Genomic DNA, 18,321 nt, shown 5'->3' with positions numbered 1-18,321 from the left:
TTAGATCTGATAGGCTTGCTGAAGAACTATGGACAGAGGTTTGTGACACTGTACAGGAGGCAGTGATCAAGACCAGCCCCAAGATAAAGAAATGCAAAAAGGAAAAATGGTTGTCTGAGGAGGCCTTACAAATAGCTCAGAAAAGAAGAGAAGCTAAAGTCAAAGGAGAAAAGGAAAGAAATACCCATTTGAACGCAGAGTTCCAAAGAATAGCAAGGAGAGATAAGAAAGCCTTCCTCAGTGATCAAAGCAATAGAGGAAATAGAGGAAAACAATAGAATGGGAAAGACTAGAGATCTCGTCAAGAAAATTAGAGATACCAAGGGAACATTTCATGCAAAGATGGGCACAATAAAGGACAGAAATAGTATGGACCTAACAGAAACAGAGGATATTAAGAAGAGGTGGCAAGAATACCCAGAAGAATTACACAAAAAAGATCTTCATGACCCAGATAATCACCATGGTGTGATCACTCACCTAGAGCCAGACATCCTGGAATGTGAAGTCAAGTGGGCCTTAGGAAGCATCACTAAACAAAGCTAGTGGAGGTGATGGAATTCCAGTTGAGCTATTTCAAATCCTCAAAGATGATGCTGTGAAAGTGCTGCACTCAATATGCAAGCAAATCTGGAAAACCCAGCAGTGGCCACAAGACTGAAAAAGGTCAGTTTTCATTCCAATCCCTAAAAAAGGCAATGCCAAAGAATGTTCAAACTACTGCACAGTTGCACTCATCTCACATGCTAGCAAAGTAATCCTCAAAATTCTCCAAACCAGATTTCAATAGTATGTGAACCGTGAACTTCCAGATGTTCAAGCTGGATTTAGAAAAGGCAGAGGAACCAGAGATCAAATTGCCAACATACACTGGATCATCAAAAAAGCAAGAGAGTTTCAGAAAAATATCTACTTTTGCTTTATTGATTACACCAAAGACTTTGACTGTGTGGATCACAACAACCTGGAAAATCCTTGGAGAGACGGGAATACCAGACCACCTTACCTCCCTCCTAAGAAATCTGTGTACAGGTCAAGAAACAACAGTTAGAACTGGGCATGTAACAACAGACTGGTTTCAAATCAGGAAAGGAGTACGTCAAGGCTGTATATTGTCATCCTGCTTATTTAACTTACATGCAGAGTACATCGTGAAATGCTGAGCTGGATGAAGCACAAGCTGGAATCAAGATTGCTGGAAGAAATATCAATAACCTCAGCTATGCAGATGATACCACCCTTATGGCATAAAGCAAAGAGGAACTAAAGAGCATCTTGATGAAAGTGAAAGAGGAGTGTGAAAATGTTGGCTTAAAACTCAACATTCAGAAAACTAAGATCATGCCATGTGGTCCCATCATTTCATGGTAAATAGATGGGTAAACAATGTAAAAAGTGATAGTCTTTATTTTGGGGGGTTCCAAAGTCACTGTAGATGGTGACTGCATCCATGAAATTAAAAGATGCTTGCTCTTTGGAAGAAAAGCTATGACCAACCTAGGCAGCAAATTTAAAAGCAGAGACATTACTTTACCAAAAAGGTCCATCTAGTCAAAGCTATGTTTTTTCCAGTCATCAGGTATAGATGTGAGAGTTGGACTATAAAGAAAGCTGAGCACCAAAGAATTGATGCTTTTGAACTATGGTGTTGGAGAAGACTCTTAAAGTCCCTTAGACTCCAAGGAGATCCAACCAGTCCATCCTAAATGAAATCAGTCCTGAATATTCATTGGAAAGGCTGATGCTGAAGCTGAAGCTCCAGTACGTTGGCCACCTGATGTGAAAAACTGACTCATTGGAAAAGACCCTGGTGCTGGGAAATACTGAAGGCGGGAGGAGAAGGGGATGACAGAGGATGAGATAGTTGGATGGCATCACCGACTAGATGAACATGAGTTTGGAAAATGCTCCGGGAGTTGGTGATGAACAGGAAATCCTGGCGTGCTGCAGTCCATGGGGTTGCAAAGAGTTGGACATGACTGAGCAACTGAACTGAACTGACGTCATTTTGGTTAAGAGAGCTTTTGTTGTTGTTTACTGGTCCAACTCTTTTTGACCCCACAGATTGTAGCCTATTAGGCTTCCCTGTCCTTGGCTATCTCCTAGAGTTTGCTCAGATTCATGGACATTGAATCAGTGATGCTATCTAACCATCTCATCCTCTGCTCCCTCTTCTCATTTTGCCTTCAGTCTTTGTCCCAGCATCAGGTTCTTTCCCAATGAGTTGGCTCTTTGCATCAAGGAAGTATTGGAGTTTCAGATCCTTGAATAAAACTGTATGGATTCAAATCATAGCTCCACCACTTGTTTGGGGCATCCTAACATGTATAAAGGGCATCAGTCAGCCTCAGATACCGTAAAATGTTAGTGGTGGTGATGGTGGTTGTAATATACTGTACAATCTGACTATTGATATTATAATCAATATACTACTCCTCAGAAAATGCAGTAATTACTCCTACCTTGTGTTAATAAAAATAATTTGATCCCATTTTCAAATATGTGATCATCACCAAATGGACAGAATAGAGTAAAATACTAGATGAATTGTCAGTGATATTATTCTTAAATAGTATTAAGTAAGAAAGGTCAGGTGCTGAAGAACACCAATTAGTAATCTAATTAAATCACCAGGAAAAGAGACAGATCATGTTAACAGCAGTCAGATTTGTTATTACAGAACAATTATTAAAGTGAAATATTGAAAGATGCTATGTATCATTACTAAGCTTTAAACATGTCATTTTACACAGGCAGAAAAGTATAGATTAATCAGTTCATTTGATAAGTTAAAAGCTCCTTTATTAAAATATTTATATCATTTGTATAAAGAAGGCAGCACTGTTGAGGATATGAAAAGAATTATGTGGCATACTGCACTGTGAAAGAAGTGAAAAGTGTTACTTGAACAGTCATGTCCAACTCTTTGCAACCCTATGGACTGTAGCCCACCAGGCTTCTCTGTCCATGGGATTCTCCAGGCATAGCTATTCCCTTCTCCAGGGGATCTTCCCGATCCAGGGATCAAACCCGAGTCTCCCACATTACAGGCAGATTCTTCACCATCTGAGCCACCAGGGAAGCCACCAGGGTAGCCATTCACTGTATTCCCTTATAAAATTATTTGCATAAGCTATTCTCTTTAGAACAGTCTCCATAAGCCACATAATTTAATTGTGAGATTAAATAACAGATTTTGGTTTTGACATTTTACACTTTCCTTAAAGAACTTCCCAGGTGGCTCAGTGGTAAAGGATCCACCTGCCAGTGCACGAGATGAGTTTGATCTCTGGATCAGGAAGATCTCCTGGAGGAGGAAATGGCAACTATTCCAGTAGCCTTGCCTGGAAAATCCCATGGACAGAGGAGTATGGTGGGCTGCAACCTAAGGGGCAGCAAAGAGACACAACAGCAGCTAAACACACACACACACATTTCCTTAAATCACTATCAAATGAAAGGATTTCTATGTGGCAGCAAACTATTATTTGGTTACAGTATATATTTAAGGAATGTAAATATTTTATGAACTATTAGAGTTTTCATAGGACTATTGATAATTTCTTTCTTACCTACCTCCTCCCTTCAACTCCCCCAAACCCTCATACTCTTAATTTGCTGACTTTCATGAAGATAGGAAAACCTTTATAGACTCCTACATACTGTGGTAATGGACACATCCAAAATTTCACAGACATTTTTACCAGGCAGACCTGGGTTTTATTTCAAGCTCTTGTCAATTTTGAACTTGGGAACCCGGAGCAAGTGACCTTAACCTCTTTGAGCCTCTAGACTCATGATTTGTAAAATAAAGATTAATCATTGCCTCCTGATTTTATTGTGAAGGTTCAGTTCAGTTCAGTCACTCAGTCGTGTCTGACTCTCTGCAAACCCATGGACTACAGCACGCCAGGGCTGCCTGCCCATCACCAACTCCTGGAGTTTACTCAGACTCATGTCCACTGAGTCAGTGATGCCATCCAACCTCTCATCCTCTGTCGTCCCCTTCTCCTCCTGCCTTTAATATTTCCCAGCATCAGAGTCTTTTCAAATGAGTTGGCTGCTCTCATCACATGGCCAAAATACTGGAGTTTCAGCTTCAACATCAGTCCTTCCAATGAATATTCAGGACTGATTTCCTTTAGGATTGACCGGTTGGATCTCCTTGCAGTCCAAGGGACTCTCAAGAGTCTTCTCCAATACCACAGTTCAAAAGCCAATTCTTTCGCGCTTAGCTTTCTTTAGAGTCCAGCTCTCACATCCATACATTACTATTGGAAAAACAGTAGTTTTTTCCAGTAGTTTTCCTGGACTAGATGAACCTTTGTTAGCAAAGGTCTCTGCTTTTTAATATGTTCCTGTCTAGGTTGGTCATAACTTTTCTCCCAAGGAGTAAGCGTCTTTTAATTTCATGGCTGCAATCACCATCTGCAGTGATTTTGGAGCCCAAAAAGATAGTCTGCCACTGTTTCCACTGTTTCTCCTATTTGCCATGAAGTGATGGGACCGGATACCATGATCTTAGTTTTCTGAATGTTGAGTTTTAAGCCAACTTTTTCACTCTCCTCTTTCACTTTCATCAAGAGGCTTTTTAGTTCTTCTTCACTTTCTGCCATAAGGGTGGTGTCATCTGTATATCTGAGGTTATTGATATTTCTCCCGGCTATCTTGATTCCAGTTTGTGCTCCATCCAGCCCAGCATTTCTCATGATGTACTCTGCATATAAGTTAAATAAGCATGGTGACAATATACAGCCTTGACGTACTCCTTTTCCTATTTGGAACCAGTCTGTTGTTCTATGTCCAGTTCTAACTGTTACTTCCTGACCTGCATACAGATTTCTCAAGAGACCGGTCAGGTGGTCTGCTATTCCCATCTCTTTCAGAATTTTCCACAGTTTATTGTGATCCACACAGTCAAAGGCTTTGGCATGGTCAATGAAACAGAAATAGATGTTTTTCTGGAACTCTTTTGCTTTTTTGATGATCCAGTAGATGTTGGCAATTTGATCTCTGGTTCCTCTGCCTTTTCTAAAACCAGCTTGAACACCTGGAAGTTCATGGTCACATACCGCTGTAGCCTAGCTTGGAGAATTTTAAGGATTCTTTTGCTAGCATGTGAGATGAGTGCAATTGTGTGGAAGTTTGAGCATTCTTTGGCATTGCCTTTCTTAGGGATTGGAATGAAAACTGAACTTTTCCAGTCCTGTGGCCACTGGTGAGTTTTCTAAATTGCTGGCATATTGAGTGCAGCACTTTCACAGCATCATCTTTGAGGATTTGAAATAGCTCAACTGGAATTCCATCACCTCCACTAGCTTACATGAAGGTGCTTTTACACAAATAGTTTACCACAGTACCTGGCAGAGATGAAAACTTAATAAGTTTGTTGTTGTTTTCTTTTTATTATCATAAATCTTTGAAGAGTAGCAATCCTTTCATCAAATTTACTTAGATACTGTTGTTGTTGTTCAGTCACTACTGATGTCTATTTGAACAAATCGTTTGATACACTGAAGTGTGTATGTGTGTACAATGGTAAGATTATTTTGATAAAATAGAATTGTTTTCCTCTAGAAAAGAGGGGAAGAAATGATTTTAAACACAACATTTCTATGTATATAATGTGGTGAGGGTTTAGTTACTCAGTCGTGTCCGACTCTTTGGGACCCCAAGGACTATAGCCCGCCAGGCGCCCCTGTGCATGGGATTTCCCAGGCAGGAATATTTGAGTGGGCTGCCGTTTCCTTCTCCATATGTATATATAAGAGGACTTACTTGTTTTTGGTATATTTGAGAAAGCTCTGAATTTATAGAGTCCTGAGGCTCCTGGGAAGCTTTCATAAAATTTCCATCTTGAGATTCATCTGTTTCAGGATATAGGGTGTCGTTTAGTATTTTGAATAAAGGTGTCCTAGGCGATGGAAAGAGCCAACTCATTGGAAAAGACCCTAAAGCTGGGAAACATTGGGGGCAGGAGGAGAAGGGGTAACGGAGGATGAGATGGTTGGATGGCATCACAGACTCAATGGAGGTGACGTTCAGCAAACTCTGGCATATAGTGAAGGACAGGGAAACCTGGCTTGCTGCAGTCTGTGAGGTCACAAAGAGTCAGACACGACTTAGCAACTGAACAACAAGGTGACTTTGATATTCTTCACTCTCCTTGATTGAGAATATGTTAAAATGAAATTTCTTAAGGAACTCACAATTTATTGTGTAAACAGACATGGATCACATAATGGATTGCATTATTGCAATGTATCAGAAGTGCTGAGATGTGTAAAAGCTCATTGTTATGCAAGCAAAGAGGAAGTGACCCTTGCTTTGGGTTTTGAGGGTTGAATGAGAGTTCAACAGAAGAACAAAAAAAACATTCAAAAAATAAGAGAAACAATATTGATCAAGGTATAACGAAGCAACAAGTTGCCAGGAGGAAAAAGTGGGCTTCTTGAGTGATCTATTGATTAGATATCAATGCTGTGATCTATTTGGAAGTTATTCCTCAATTTATAAGCAAAAACTGATGACAAATTCTTTTTTCTCAAGACTAACAAGATATAGTTACAAGATAATTTTGTTGTTGTTGTTGTTGTTATTGTTGGGAATGGGTACTGTGTATTTATTATGATTGTATTGTTTTTAAACAGTTTACCAACAAAGGCCAAAGATTTTGTATGTAGCAAGAGAAACAATTAGTAAATGTAATAATGGTGCTTTGGTGTGCACTTCTATTTTTAAGGTTAATTATTTGTTTAATTAAAACCTTCAGAATCAACCGCAGATGCTATTGCCTAGAAATATTAGATAAACTCGAGTCTCTTTGGCAGTGTAAGAATTATATAACAACTTTTTTATCCTCTCAATAAGATATGAGCTTTTCTTACTTTGAAGTCCATATCACATTTTACCTTTTTTGTGTGTTATTTTCTCTTACAGTTGCTGATTATTTATGTAATTATTTCTGCATTTTACAAATGAGGAAATCAGGGCTTAGAGAGGTTAAGTAATATACTTGAGGGTTCCCGTTCCTAGAAAATGCTAGAACTCTGATTTTTACTCAAGCAATTCTATTTTCTTGAAAGATAGTTCTTGAGATATTATGAGAGATTAGACTGGGAAGACAATGGAATTCCAGGCAGGGACATGGTTGTGGAGGCTAGTGAAATGATCAGGAAAGATACCATGATAGAGAAATAGAGAAACAGACATGAAAGATACATTGTAAAATGAAATGAATAGCAAGTGTTGAATTGATACAGAGAAAAAATAAGGTGTTGAAGGTGATTCCTGAAGTCTTGTTTATCATAGATTCTCCTACAACAGGGAACTCGAAGAGCAGAGTTAGATGGAACTTAGGACTTGGGTGTGAATTTAGCAAACCAGGACGTTTTCAACACTTCTGCTCTGGGGCTCACATAATAGATCAGAATAAAGATGTGGATTTATTGATGACTTGAACTTATTCTTCAGTTTTCTTCAAGTACTTGTTTTCTGTGTTGGTCTCTCACATCATCTCTCCTATATTGTGTTAGTTGCTCAATTGTGTCCAACTCTTTGCAACCCCATGGACTGTAGCCCGCCAGGCCCCTCTGACCATGGAATTCCTCAGGCAAGAATACTGGAGTGGGTTCCCATTCCCTTTTCCAGGGGATTGTCCAGACCCAGGGACTGAACCCAGATCTCCTGCATTGCAGGCGGATTCTTTCCCATCTGAGCTACCAGGGAACTGAGGGGTTTTCTTTCTTTTATTTTATGTTTTTGATAGAGAAATAAAACTATGCTCCCAGTTTTATGCAGTATGCCATTGTCATTATAACATGTAGGCTTGGCCAAATAACCAAGTGTGAAAAATCTGAATGACCCTTTCCTGTTTCCATATTTTATTCTCTATGATTGTATTTGTTGTGTGTGGCTGATCATGAGAATGAGATCTAGGCTTACGATTCTTTGGACTCATTTTTGGCCAGCCACTAGGGTGTAAGGTGTGCCACAGAGTTCTACCTGGTGCTTATCTCTTTGAAAGTCAAATTTGGGGTTCTGTGGTATTGACTGACACTGCAGAGCTGACCATGGTGTGCTGACCACCTTTCATTCTGATGTCCTCTGCAGAAACTGCCTCTTTGGGAGCCAGGACCTGTGAGGATGATCTTACAGAGCAGCAGTTGAGAGCAACCTCAGGTAATCTGTCTTATTCTTGTCTGTTCTAAATGAGTTACATTTGTTACTCACAATCTATGAAACAAATGCTCTGGAACTGCCCCAGCTAGAACTGATCAAATCACTTACACAAATAATTTAGGTCCTATATGGAAGATATCAATATTATATATAATAAATATATAATAAAAATTAAATATTGTCAAATTTGGATGCATATGTAAAGGAAATTCTCAGAGAACAAGTAACTTCTGCTGGATAATTTCTCACATCTACATTTATACACAGTGAAATTTTTTACATAAATGAATGGTTTTATACAACATGAAAGTCAATAAGCTGGGTATTGTTTCTCCCCCAAGTCAAACAACCTGGATGCTGCAGTTAGTTTTGGTAATGAGTTGATTGGATTTTTACAACTGTGTCAACACAATCACTGGCTCCTATGATATGCATGCTTATGTGTGTGTTAAAAAATGAAAGCTATGCCTTCTTAGCTGCATTATATTCACATAGTTTAAGAGGAATTTCACCCATGTTGCTATAATACACCTCACTTATTTCTGTTATATAATGATCCCAGTTTCCAGATTTATACAATTGGAATAATAATGTCAATATGGAACAAAAAATGATTATAAAAAGTCCCTCACATTTATAATGGCATTTTGAAATATGTTTTAAAATTACAAGTGAAACCATCCCTCCAATATAAAGTCAGGACTTCCCTCTTTAAAAATTCTTAAAAGTAAAGTTTACCTTCACCTATGCCTGTCTCATGAATATCTTTTTATTTGTAAATCATTATTTATTTTTTTATCTTATGTTACTTTTCCATAGAAAACTAGAGAACATATTTAAAATAAATTAGCATAAATTCAGTTCATCTTCCTCACTTCAAGCCAATAAAATTTGCATTAATGACTAGGTTAAAAATAATAGGGCAAAAGTCAAAACTATGAGAAACATATCAAACTAAAAAGAGACCACTGCCTGTCAATATATTTATTTTATAAACAAAGACATCAAAATTTATATCTTCAACCTCTCTGAGAATCTTTATATCTAGATACTCCCATGCCTTCTGGATATTTTCATGGAGATGTTCTACAAAGAAGTCAAATATAACAAATTTCAAATTGAGCTCTTCTCTGCAAAACCATTTCTTCTCCTCTTTGATCTTAATTGATTACATAATACCATAGTCTTCATTACCCCAAGTAAGAAAACTCAGAATCATGAATTTACTCAAAATTGCCATGAGCTGTTGGACATAAGTTTTGAGTAAGGCTGATTAGGTCTCTCATTTTTAGATGTTGCATGTATATGTGCCAAGTCACTTCAGCCGTGTCTGACTCTTTGCAACTTTATGGACTGTAGCCCTCTAGGCTCCTCTGTCCGTGAGATTCTCTAGGCAAGAATACCGGAGTGGGTTGCCATTCCCTTCTCCAGGGGATCTTCCCAACCCAGGGATGGAACCTGAGTCTCTCATGTCGCCTGCATTGGCAGACGAGTTCTTTATCACTAGGGCCACAATGGGAAGCCCTTTTAGATGTTATTTCTATACAAATAAGTTACAAGTTAGTTACTTTCAGATTTCAACAAATATGATGAAGGAAGTAGAGCAGGGGTTTTAGCATCAGCACAATCCGGGAACTGGAAAGAATGCAGATTCTTAGGCCCTATCTCAGACTCACTGTATCAGAACCACTAAAGATGGGGCCCAGCAGTCTAGGGTTTAACATGCCCTCCAGGTGACAGTGATTCCCACTGAAGTCTGAGGCCCCCACCTGTGTGACTGGTAAGGCGCTATATTAGAAACAGTGGTCAGAGAAGTTCTCTAAGGAAATGACAGGTGAGTTGAGTACAAAATAAGGAGCAAATTAGGGGAAAGACATTACAGACAGAAGGAAGAGGTTGGTCATATTCTGCGAGGAGAAAGAAGGGTAGTGTGGAGAGAGATGAGTAAAGAGGAGGGCAAGGTAAGGTGAAGTCATAAAGGTAGACAGAGGCCTGATCAGTTCAACCGCAGTGAAGAGTTCCTGTGTTATTTTAAACAAAATAGGAAGCCATGGCAGGGCTCAAACAGTAGAATGGCTAGATTTTGCTAAGGTATGCTGAATAAATTGTGGGAAAGCAAGAGCAAGTCTTTCCCGGTAATGAGACCATTGCAAGATACAGGTAAGCAGTTAACAGTTCTGGCAATGAAAATGAAAAGAAATAGATGGATTTACTGTATATAAGGTATCCTGGAATTGGAATTAAAAGGACTTGCTGATAGATTGGTGTGCATATAAGAAGAAGAAAGAAGTCAGTGATGAGCCTTGCTTTTGGTGAATGGTGAATGGTGAATGGTGGTACCATTCACTGAGATGGTGGAGACTGGGGAGAAACAGTGCGTTGAAGGGTGACCAAGAGCTCTGATTTGACATATTAAGTTTGATATGCCTTTCAGACATCCAAATGGAGATGCAAAATTTAAGCCAGTGGACCTGGATGAAGTCATCTAGGGAGACCGTTATTTTTCCTAAAATCAAACATTCTTTCTGAATAAGAGAATAGGACTTAGGACCAATGCTGGAGACATTCCAAAATTTAGATTTTTAATGGAGGAGTCCCCAGCAAAGGGGAATAAGAAAGAACTTTCAGAGAGAGATGGCATCACAATAGTCTGGTGCAGTGAAATTCAAGAAAGGGAGTTTTTCAAGGAGAAAGGAGTAGTAACTAACATCTTCTGAGCAAAGTCAAGTAAGATGCAAAGTGGCCGTTGGATTTCGCAGGATGGGAGCCATCGGTGGCTTTGAGAAGAGCAGTAGATGTGGAGCCAGGCCGGCGATGGTTGAATAATGAATGTGACTGAGTAGAGAGAGAAAATTTAAACCAAACCAAAACAACCCAAACCAGACCAAAACCAAACGAAATCAAACAAATGTTCCTTTTAGGTTTAATTGAACAGGAATAGAGGAAGGGAATAAAGTCTAGACTCCTCTTTTTCTTTTCCCAATTTTGCTTCCTAAATGGAACTCAGTGTTCCAGGTAACAAGTTCTGCCTGCCTTCTATAATTCCAGCCCTGGGGGTTGGTGCTTCTGGAACACTGACAAATAAGACTTTCACTGTTTTCAGTAAATGTGTACCTTTTAGGGCAAGTAGGTAATACTGATTTCCACAAGCTAACTAAGTTGTTCTACACTAATGCACAAGAAAAAGAAAAAAGAAAAAAAAAAAAAAAAAAACGTATCCAGCAACACTAATCTTAGTTCAGCATTCATGGAAGACTTTTTGGTGAAGGAAATGGCAATCCACTCCAGTATTCTTGCCTGGAGAATCCCATGGATGGAGGAGCCTGGTAGGCTACAATCCATGGGATCGCAAAGAGTCGGACACGACTGAGCAACTTCCCTTTCCGTTTTGGAGAAAGAAGCAATTAAAAGAGAGGGGGGACATATGTAGAAATATGGTTAATTCATGTTGATGCATGACAGAATTCAAACCATATTGTGAAGTAATCATCAATCAATTAAAAATAACTAAATTGGTGGCTCAGAAGGTAAAGCATCTGCCTGCAATGCAGGAGACCTGAGTTCAATCCCTGGGTGAGAAAGATCCCCTGGAGAGGGAAATGGCGACCCACTCCAGTACTCTTGCCTGGAAAATTCCATAGGCGGAGGAGCCTGGTGGGCTACAGTCCATGGGGTCACAAAGAGTAGGACATGACTGAGCGACTTCACTTTGACTTTCTCTCTAATATAAAAAGCAATTAAGAGTAATAATACAGCTAGCATTTTTAATACTTCTTTTGCGTTAAGCTCTGTGCTAATTTTTATACATTATAACAAATCTATGAAGTAAGTAGCATTAGCTCCATTTTTACATATGGTAAAAATGATATTTGCCAAGCTAAGCTTAAAGGAAAGATGGGGAGTTAAATACAGTGAAGAAAAGTAATTCTAGAAAAGACAAGAAACAGAATAGTGTTTCTTATAGGAAGGAGGTAGGCATCAGTGACTGTTGTGTGTTCATGAAATGTGGTCTTGGACCAAGAGCATTAACATCATTTGGAACTTGGAGATGTAAATTCTCAGGCCTGTAAATTCTCTGACACTTCCAGAGTCAGAATTTGTAGAGAGAGAGCCCAGCAACCTGTGGTTTAACCAGTCTTCCAGGTGATTCTGGTGCCCTGAAATTCGAGACTGTTCTCAAGTTAAGTGCCAGGTAGGAAGTGAAGAAAAATGAAACTGGAGTGATAGACTAGTTATTCTTGCCCTGTTCAGAAGATTGAGCTTTTTCTTTATGTAATGGCAGTCCCTGAAAGATGTTATGTAGAGAAGTCAGATTTAAGTAGGTCATACAAAGGATAGATTTTGAGGTAGTAGAGCTGAACAGGGAGACAAAGAAGGGGCAGAAGAAGGAATTCTTGTGAGCCAAGTGTCTAGAGTTGATGCTTCCTCTTTTCATGGGCTTAAAAAGGATGCGGTGGTTTCCTTAGAAGGCTCAGAGATTTCCCAAACTCAGTTGTATAATAAAGCAATGGGAACAAAACTGACTGGTGTTTAGATCAGAGAGAGAGCATGAAGCAGATTTGCTTTAGAGTTATTTTAGAGAATAAATTGATAGTGATTTTCCAATCTTTTTTTTTTTTAATTCAAATGAAAATACTCTAAGCTCATCATTCAGAAACTTTTAAATATAGTTTACATATATGTGTAACTTACAAGATCATCATTTAGGCATGATAACAATGCAGTGCTTAGTCACTTACTCGTGTCTGACTCTTTTCAACCCCATGGACCACCAGGCTCCTCTGTCCATGGGGATTCACCAGGTGAGAATGCTGGAGTGGGTTGCCACGCTTTCCTCCAGGGAATCTTCCCAACCCAGGTCTCCTGCACTGCAGGCAGATTCTTACCATCTGAGCCACCAGAGAAGCCCAAGAATACTAGAGTGGGTAGCCTATCCTTTCTCCAGGTGATCTTCCCAACCCAGGAATCAAACCCGGGTCTCCTGCATTGCAGGCGGATTCTTTACCAACTGAGCTACCTTTGTGACCCAGTGGACTGTAGCCCACCAGGCTCCTCTGTCCATGGGATTCTCCAGCCAAGAATACTGGAGTGGGTTGCCATTTCCTTCTCCAGGGGATCTTCCCAACCCAGGGATTGAACCCAGGTCTCCTGCACTGAGGGCAGATGTTTTAACCTCTGAGCCACCAGGGAAACCCATAACAATGCAAGGGGAAGTTAATTGTACCGTGCGGACACGACTGAGAGACTTCACTTCACTTCAAGACTATATTATTTTGTCTTCTTCCTATTATTTTGAAATGTTTTATCATTTATTCGAAAATCAGGAAGTTCTACTGGACCTAATGCACATTTGAATTATATCATAAAATTTAACATATGAATACTGTATTTTCCATGAGGCAAAATAATTGAAATATACACAGTGTGAATATAACTATTTTATGAAATGCTACACTTTCATTATTATTACATGTAATATATTGAAGAAATTTATTGATGAAAATGAAAACTGCTTTAGCATCTTTATTTTGGAATTTTCTGTAATTTCCCTCAGTTCTAAGACATCCCTTTAATACATTCCATGCTGTATACTTTTTTCCTTTTTTCATAAAATTCTCTTCCTTTTTTCATAAAATGTAAGCATCTTACATTTTACAGCATCTTACAGTTGAGGAACTGTGGTACTTGAAAATGAGAACGTAGCCAACTCTTGCCCTTCACCCTAAAATCAACCTACAAGGTTTTCTAGGGGAAAGTGGTTTCTCCACCCTTAATACTCTTGACTCTAAAGTCTATTTATAAAACGAATGTCAAATTTATTTCAAAAACTCTCCTGAAGAACGAAAGTGACCTTTTTCTCCTGACTTGGAGGAAACTTTATGGCATACAGAAGTTACCCTTTGATTCTTTTTTGCCTGATTAAAAATTCGCCAAGTTCTATGGCTCCAAAGAGCCCTACCTGTAATAAACAGCTTTCGCCTTGGAAACCACAAAACAGGTCTGAATTGCTGGAGCATTAGAGCTAATTGCCTGCCTACTTCAAAGGAAGAACCAGAAAAGGGGGTGGGGGGCCCGAAGTCACAGAAGCCGAGGGAGTGTGGGCAAATCCACCCTGGAGGTTATGAGCTGTGGCTTGGAGGAGCCGGGCAAAGTTATGGCCTCAGAACTGCTGTTTGCGATTAAGTTGATGGGGAGCGTCTATCCCACAATCTCGCCCCGCTGCTGACACAGGGTCTTTGTTCACATTCAGATTTCTCAAACTGTTGCCAGGGTCAGGCTGGGGTCAGACACCACCGTGATGTATAGAAGAACTTGTCTGGGAATTTCTCTCACACTTAAGACACATACCAGAGGATCCTGCAGAAACCGTCTGATGAGACGCAGACCGTACTGGAGTTTCTCTTTCCAAACCTTCATAATTTTCGTTTTCTTCTTCTGACGCGCAATGTTTTATGAACAGGAGTGGCGCTAGCCCTTACCATTTTATGTCCCCTCAAGATAAGAACGCTCAGTAGCACTCTGACGCTTCGTTTTCCAGCCTGGGGGGAAAGGTCTAGTAAATCTGCTGCCCAGAAGTCTCACACCCCTTCCCTAGGATGAGTTTGAGAAGGAGTTGCCACGGGCTGTCGCGTAGGTCGCAGGCCGGACACTGGATGGTCGAGTCACGTGTGTGGACTTGGGAGGGGAGAGGGGGGACGCCACCTAATCCAGTGATGATTTCAGACTCCAAATGGAGCCGGGCCACGGTCCCCACCCAGCCTGGCCCCTGCTGGAAGGAGGAGGCCTGGATTTGATCACCTCTTACCACCGGAGGGTGAAAGCAGGGTAGGGCCAGGAGAAGGGTTGATTCATCTTCAAATATAATTTTCACGTCTATTTGCCTGAAAGGGAAGTCTCCCCCAAACCCTCCAATGACTGACCTCTCCCTGAAGACCTCCCCTGCATTTTGGTGCAACATCAAAATGTATCTATGGAGTCAGTAGATTTGCATGGTGCCTTTGAGGACTTCCGGTTGAAACAAACTCTGATTTCACATGTTTTAAACATCCTTGTTTTCAAACTTGAAGTCTTTCTTTGGAGTTTCTGCCATTGAGTTTCTGCCCAGAACCAACCCTCCTCCTGTTGTTTTCTGATCTCATAGTGGTAGAGCGTGGCTGGCAAGTGAAACACTAAATAGCAATTTTTTTTTTTTTCTTTTTGGTGCTCAGCTGCTACATATGACAGTGGATATTTCATTCTGCTGTCAGAACATTATTAAAAAAACATGGGGTGTGGAGAGGGCCACGATTTCCCCTTTCAATCACTATAGCATTTGCAATGAAAATTTTATGCAGTGTGTAATTTTCAGTTAATGCTTGACACTTAAAATGTCCAGAGTCGCGTTTTGTACGGTTCTTGAAGGGTTAATTGTATCATGTTCTCTGCATAAAAGCTCTGCTTATCAAAAGCAAATAGAAGAGTGTATGCAAATGGGTGTCAATGACCTTTTGCCTTTCCAGGGTTAATTTATATGGTCATTAAAGATTTTATGAAATTGAGGAGCCTGGTGCTTCAAATCCCATTTTACCTTCTTCTCCTAATTTATGTAATTCCTACCTGAACAAGGGAATAGGATTTTTATTTTTTGTGCCGCAATGAAAACAGCATGCCATGCTGTGGGGAGTTGCAAGTCTGGTTATCTGGCATTACTCAGATTGCTAAAAATTCATTAAAATGTGACATCAGCACAGTGAGAGACAAATGATCGAGGATGAAAGAGAACAGTGGGCCTTTCACGGATTAGTGCTACACCGACCCAGCATAGAGGCTAACTGCATAAACAGATTAATCCACCAGCAGCGGCGAAGCTAAGATTTACAGAATAATTAAATAGGGTTGAGTTACTATGAGGATTTCCATGTAATCTAGCTGGTGTGAAACCCGTGAATGAGGTGTGGGGTGATGTGGTTGTCATAGAAGAAGTATACCTTCTTCTGTCCTACGCTCTGTAGAGCTCCCCCTATAGAAAAAAAAAAAAAAATCCCAGGATAACTGAAATTTTGTGATCTTACCCTGACAAATTCCAAAGGATTTCTCTGGGGTCTAAGGACTGAAAGTTGAGAGAAACGCCTGTCTTTTATATTTAACCCATCATCATCACATTATATTATGAAGACATTTTTCTGAGAATTTGCTTCATTCTGCCGTTTATCCAAGTCCATGGAGAAGTGGGTTCATGTAGTTTCGAAGGCTCTACTATTGAAATTACAAAATCGCCTTGCATTCATTTTTAAATCTTTTCTAGCTCAAACCGCATTTCTTTGAAAAGACTTCTTTTAATTTAGTACAGGCACATTTTCTCAGTGGAAATAAAAGAAGTGGCTTGAGATAAAAAACAAACCCTGTATTGGTAGAGCCAGCAGGTTCTAATAGTGACTTTTGAATAAATTCATGTCCTTTTTTGAGAAGGAATGTCTGCAAATGATTCCTAAGTAACAAAGTTTCTAAATGGTCACGTCGTTTATTTTCGGGTGTGTGTTTCTGGGGTTTTCCATCCTCCTGACTGGTGTGTGTTTCCTAGCAGAAGAACAGAGTGAGGAGGCAGAAGGAGCCATTAAACCTATAGCCGGGGCTGACGAGGAGGAGAAAGACACAAGCGAGAGAGACAATAGTGAAGGCAAAAACTCTAATAAAGACTCTGGTAAGATGCTAGAATCTTTCACCTTTCCCTCCCCCACCCCATCCCAGCGATCAACCCTTCCTTTGCTGACCCACCCCCAGCTTATTAAAAGCTTTTATTCATTTTAAACTGTCTGAACATTCCCACTACTATTCACTGCATGTGCATTTTGCATGTGATTTCTATCAGTAGCCTCCCATTGACCTATTTTTAATCATAACCATCTGACAGAATAGATGTGGATAAGTTGAAGAATATTGCAGGACGACCAGTGAGATTATTTTTTAATCAAATCAGTTTGTGTGCTTGTAATTTTTTAAGCGCCTTTCATTAATCTTAGCTATACTTATGATTCCTCTGATGGCATATTAATTTTTCATAAGCATGGGATTAGATATCACTTGAATTTTTTCATTCAGTCATATGCACCCCCCTCCCTCCTTAAACCATGTAACCTTAAAAATAAATGTTATTTTTCCTTGCTTTCTTTTTTTTTAAATTTTCTTTTTACAACTTACACTCAGGAATTTGCCCTTTTTAAGGGCATCTATTTGAAGCATTTCAAACAAAATCCAGTGAAAAAGTTTACAGATGATTCAGCCTAAGAAGAGGAAATATCATTGAGAAGGGATTAGGTGCTGGGTAATTTTGATCTTCCAGAATAGACAAATCCCAGTAATGAAAGCTACTGTCTTTGAAAACAAACCTTCGTGTCATGACATTTACTTGTGCACAAACAAACCCTAGGCCAGCATCTGGTGTGGATACCTAAGGCTTTTTCTGTGTTTGATTTGGCAAATATATGACTTCATCCATGCTTTGTATGTATGAGATGGAAATCTATGGTCGCAATGAATATTACATTGGCTACTTTTGCTGCACGCTATACCTATTTTTATTATGTTGGACTCATTGAAGCAGAAGAAGTGCTGAAACGGGTTCAAGCCTATTAGTTTCAGGTAGTCATCTATCTTTTCCTGGAATTCCAGTGACAGCCGCATCTAAAGAAGCTTGTTTTCGCTATGAAGACATTGAGTTGTGCAAAAAATATCATTTTCACGTGCAAGTTTATTTAAATCTGAATTATCCTGCATTTGTAATTCAGTCTTTGTAGATCTAAATTTTCCATTCCCTTTGCAAATTATTTGAAAAGCCTCCCTGCTACCCACCCCACACCCTTCCATGCTGAATTTTTCTCCAGAGTCCAGTGAAAAAAGTGCCATTTAAATTTGCATCCAGCATATCGTGGCTAGCATATGATTCTAATTTGATTTTAACAAAGAGGATCTAAGGTTGGTTTTGAGCCTAAAGAATGTACCAAAAAAAAAAAAAAAGATCCCCTAGCTGTATAATAATACAGCTCCTGGGGATACTGACAAGGTATTTGAAATACCTTGTGATCAGTTAAGGTCAAGGGTAGTGCCATCTAAACTTCATTTAAAAAGAATTGGAAATAGCAAGGGAGTCAGCTTAAGTCTAGG

At 39.6% G+C, this 18,321-nt stretch overlaps 1 protein-coding gene across 5 annotated transcripts in view; it reads left to right on the top strand.

Annotated features, from left to right (window-relative positions):
* Window positions 1–18,321, top strand: part of ZFHX4 (zinc finger homeobox 4) — a 201,877-nt gene that overhangs the window by 158,304 nt on the left and 25,252 nt on the right. For 3 of the 5 annotated variants that reach the window (XM_065902515.1, XM_065902512.1, XM_065902513.1), the window contains exons 5-6: window positions 8,113–8,181; window positions 16,742–16,861. In XM_065902515.1, the coding sequence (XP_065758587.1) occupies window positions 8,113–8,181; window positions 16,742–16,861 (189 nt within the window). The remainder of the gene's footprint in view (window positions 1–8,112; window positions 8,182–16,741; window positions 16,862–18,321) is intronic. The other 2 variants (XM_065902516.1, XM_065902514.1) reach the window with 1 other exon arrangement.

The sequence above is a fragment of the Muntiacus reevesi genome, chromosome 12, assembly GCF_963930625.1.
Source record: "Muntiacus reevesi chromosome 12, mMunRee1.1, whole genome shotgun sequence".
Taxonomy (NCBI): Eukaryota; Metazoa; Chordata; class Mammalia; order Artiodactyla; family Cervidae; genus Muntiacus; species Muntiacus reevesi.
This window is presented reverse-complemented; position numbering and strand designations above follow the sequence as displayed.